Here is a 2,719-nt window from a genome sequence, read left to right on the forward strand (position 1 = left end):
TTTTTTTTCAATATAATACAAGTGTCTACAGAACTAAAGTACTCTTATAAACTTTAGATGTAGATTACTATTATACAACATTGATGACACTCGTTACAGTACTATTGCCAAGCACTTCTAATATTCACTTTTTAGTAGTACGTTGTGACAAAAGCTGATGCCAACACTGTCGGAGGCTATCTCAGAACCCACGAGCAAAACCCTAACAGTTAGTTAAAGCCTATGCTGTTGAGTTTCCAACTCTAGCCAAATCTTCGTTGAGTAAACCGTCAATAACGACCTTCATGTTGCTGCTGTTGTCTGAGTAAACCCCGTTGTCGAACATCCAGCGGACGATGTCAAAGTTCAGTCGCAGCACTCCCCATGGAGTACGCACCCCACTCAACGTCTATTCCCTCTGGGTTACCCATTGGGTTACTGACATAATCAACGACTATTCTGGTCGTATAGCCCGAGCTTTGATTCCCTTCATCCTGTTCCAGCATATACTTTAGCATCTCTAAACGTCCAAAGGCTGCAATTGTCGCGACAGCCCACAGACAGGGATGCTCAAAGATAAATACCGGAAAAGGTTCATTTTTATTGGTCGGAAAAATGATTTATTTGTGATCATTTTTGGTCCAGGTCAGTTATTTATGTCACAGTAACAAATCTGGTGATACTTTATTTCCAAGCTCTCACTACCAACAAAATTGTTGGATGTGAGCCATAGTGCGCACACACGCTACACGTTGGCTGGCAAATTCATTTTCAAAAGCTCACTGAAGTCGTTACCACATCCACACAACCCCACCCTTCACCCCCAGGCAGATCGCTGCCTTCTTCTTCAAGCCATGGCTTGATGAAGAAGGTGAGCTGACTGGATATCATGTCTGCAAGGCGTTCGGAAAGCAGCGTAAGCATAGCCCTAGGAGCGACTACACCAACCTGGTGCCGCATGTCCGAGTGGCACATCCCCATTTTGAGCGAGAAATGCTAATGCAACCGCAGCAGCGACTGGCACTCTCGTGACCTGGGTGAGTCAGAAAGCTTCCAACCGCTACGCATGGATGAAGTGAATCGTCATGGACAATCTGCCGCTCTCATTCTGCGAGTCCGTGGAGACACGAAGGTAAGTACTAACAATGAGCATGCTTTTATTTCTATTCAAAATTTGATCTGACCAATATGTCATACTATTTTTGGTAGGTACACTACTCCTGTGTCTGTGAACACTCTGGTCTCCAGCATTGAAAGCGTGACCAAGGCAGTGGAGAAGGCAATCGGTGAAGAGATGCCTGACGAATTTGGCCTGATGCTGGACGACTGGAGCCAAGACACGGAGCAGTTCTTGGCTATTTACGGATGCTACGACTCGCCTGGCGGCCCTCGGTACCCTCTGCTGTCTATGGCTCCTGTTATGGACGAGCCTGACGATCACTTGAATGCCGAAGAGCGCATGAGAGCAATTGTGCGGTTCTTGCCATTTTTTGGTAAGACTATTAACGGCTGCAAGTTTCTCGTTGGTGATAACTGCGCAGTCAACAAACGGCTTGCAAACCTGATGAATGTGCCGCTAGTTGGCTGCGCAAGGCATCGTCTGAGTCTCGCTGTTCGAGAGTTTCTTGTTCCTTTTGAAACTGCGCTTGATCAAGTTCAGCAGCTTATGCGGAAGCATCGTACAAAACCAAGCTGCAAAATGAGGTATACAAAATCTGTGATTTGTGATTTGATAATTGGGATTTGGATTAACCTAAATTTGTGCGAATCTATTTTTTTATTAGGATGAAGACACCCTTGATGCCAATTCTGAGCCAGGATACACGCTGGTCCTCAACGTTCTCCATGCTTGAACGCTACATTCGCCTGCGTGAATTCCTTTCTGCTAACGATGACGACATGATGGATCTGCTACCGTCAAGAGCAGTTCATCGTAAGCTGTAGGATCTCTTGTCGAAGTTGCGGTGCATCGAATCGATTTCCAAGAAATTACAGGGGGATGAGTTAACCCTGCTCGATGCACGCGATTTGTTTGACGGCCTGTTGGAATTGAGGCCCTCAATGACCACCTATCTTTGTAAGTGCTTTCTATAAACTATTGTGACGGAGAGATACTAATATCTTGCGTTTTGACGACAGCGCCTGATGCCGAAATTGTGCACTCGCCTGCGTTTGAAGCAGCGGTTGTCAAGATGTTGGTAGGCGATGCGGGCTTGTTGACGAACGAAGAGGCCAGAGCTTTGGAACCATTCCGTGTACCAGCGGAGGCTTTGAGCACCGCGGAAGTGACGAGTTCTACCGCAAAGGAAGGGTTTGCTGATCAAATCCTAAATCGACGCAAAATTGTTGCCAATCCATCGACCTACAATCTCCTATCAGTTATCCCACCTACGTCGAATCGAGTAGAGAGGTTTTTTCAGTATCGCTCGTGCCGTGGTTCGACACGAGCGACACAGGTTGTCGCCTATGACTCTCGAAATGATTCTCTTTCTGAAGGTTAGTGGAGGCTTCTGGGATGTGGCGACAGTGGATGCGTGTCTAGAGAAGTAGAAGGCTAGCACACTTGGCATGCAAAAATTTACTGTCTGCCTCACCACAATTGCAATTATTTATTTCCTTGCTCTGGTCTCATTTGACCCGATATGTATTTCACCGCACGGCAAGCAGTTGTATTATATTGTATTTTGAGTATCCCTGCCCACAGGCACGACGCATCCTTTAAAATGCTAAAAAAAAAAAA

At 46.0% G+C, this 2,719-nt stretch overlaps 1 protein-coding gene across 1 annotated transcript; it reads left to right on the top strand.

Moving 5' to 3' along the window:
• Nucleotides 1–1,064: 1,064 nt before the first annotated feature.
• Nucleotides 1,065–2,529, top strand: PPTG_18543 (hypothetical protein; the record flags this gene model as incomplete). Its single annotated transcript, XM_008916514.1, has 5 exons — nucleotides 1,065–1,111; nucleotides 1,189–1,683; nucleotides 1,764–1,912; nucleotides 2,119–2,381; nucleotides 2,476–2,529. 5 exons carry the CDS (start codon nucleotides 1,065–1,067, stop codon nucleotides 2,527–2,529), a joined length of 1,008 nt encoding a protein of 335 aa, XP_008914762.1.
• Between the last annotated feature and the right edge of the window lie 190 nt (nucleotides 2,530–2,719).

Source organism: Phytophthora parasitica, assembly GCF_000247585.1.
Source record: "Phytophthora parasitica INRA-310 unplaced genomic scaffold supercont2.85, whole genome shotgun sequence".
Taxonomy (NCBI): domain Eukaryota; phylum Oomycota; class Peronosporomycetes; order Peronosporales; family Peronosporaceae; genus Phytophthora; species Phytophthora nicotianae.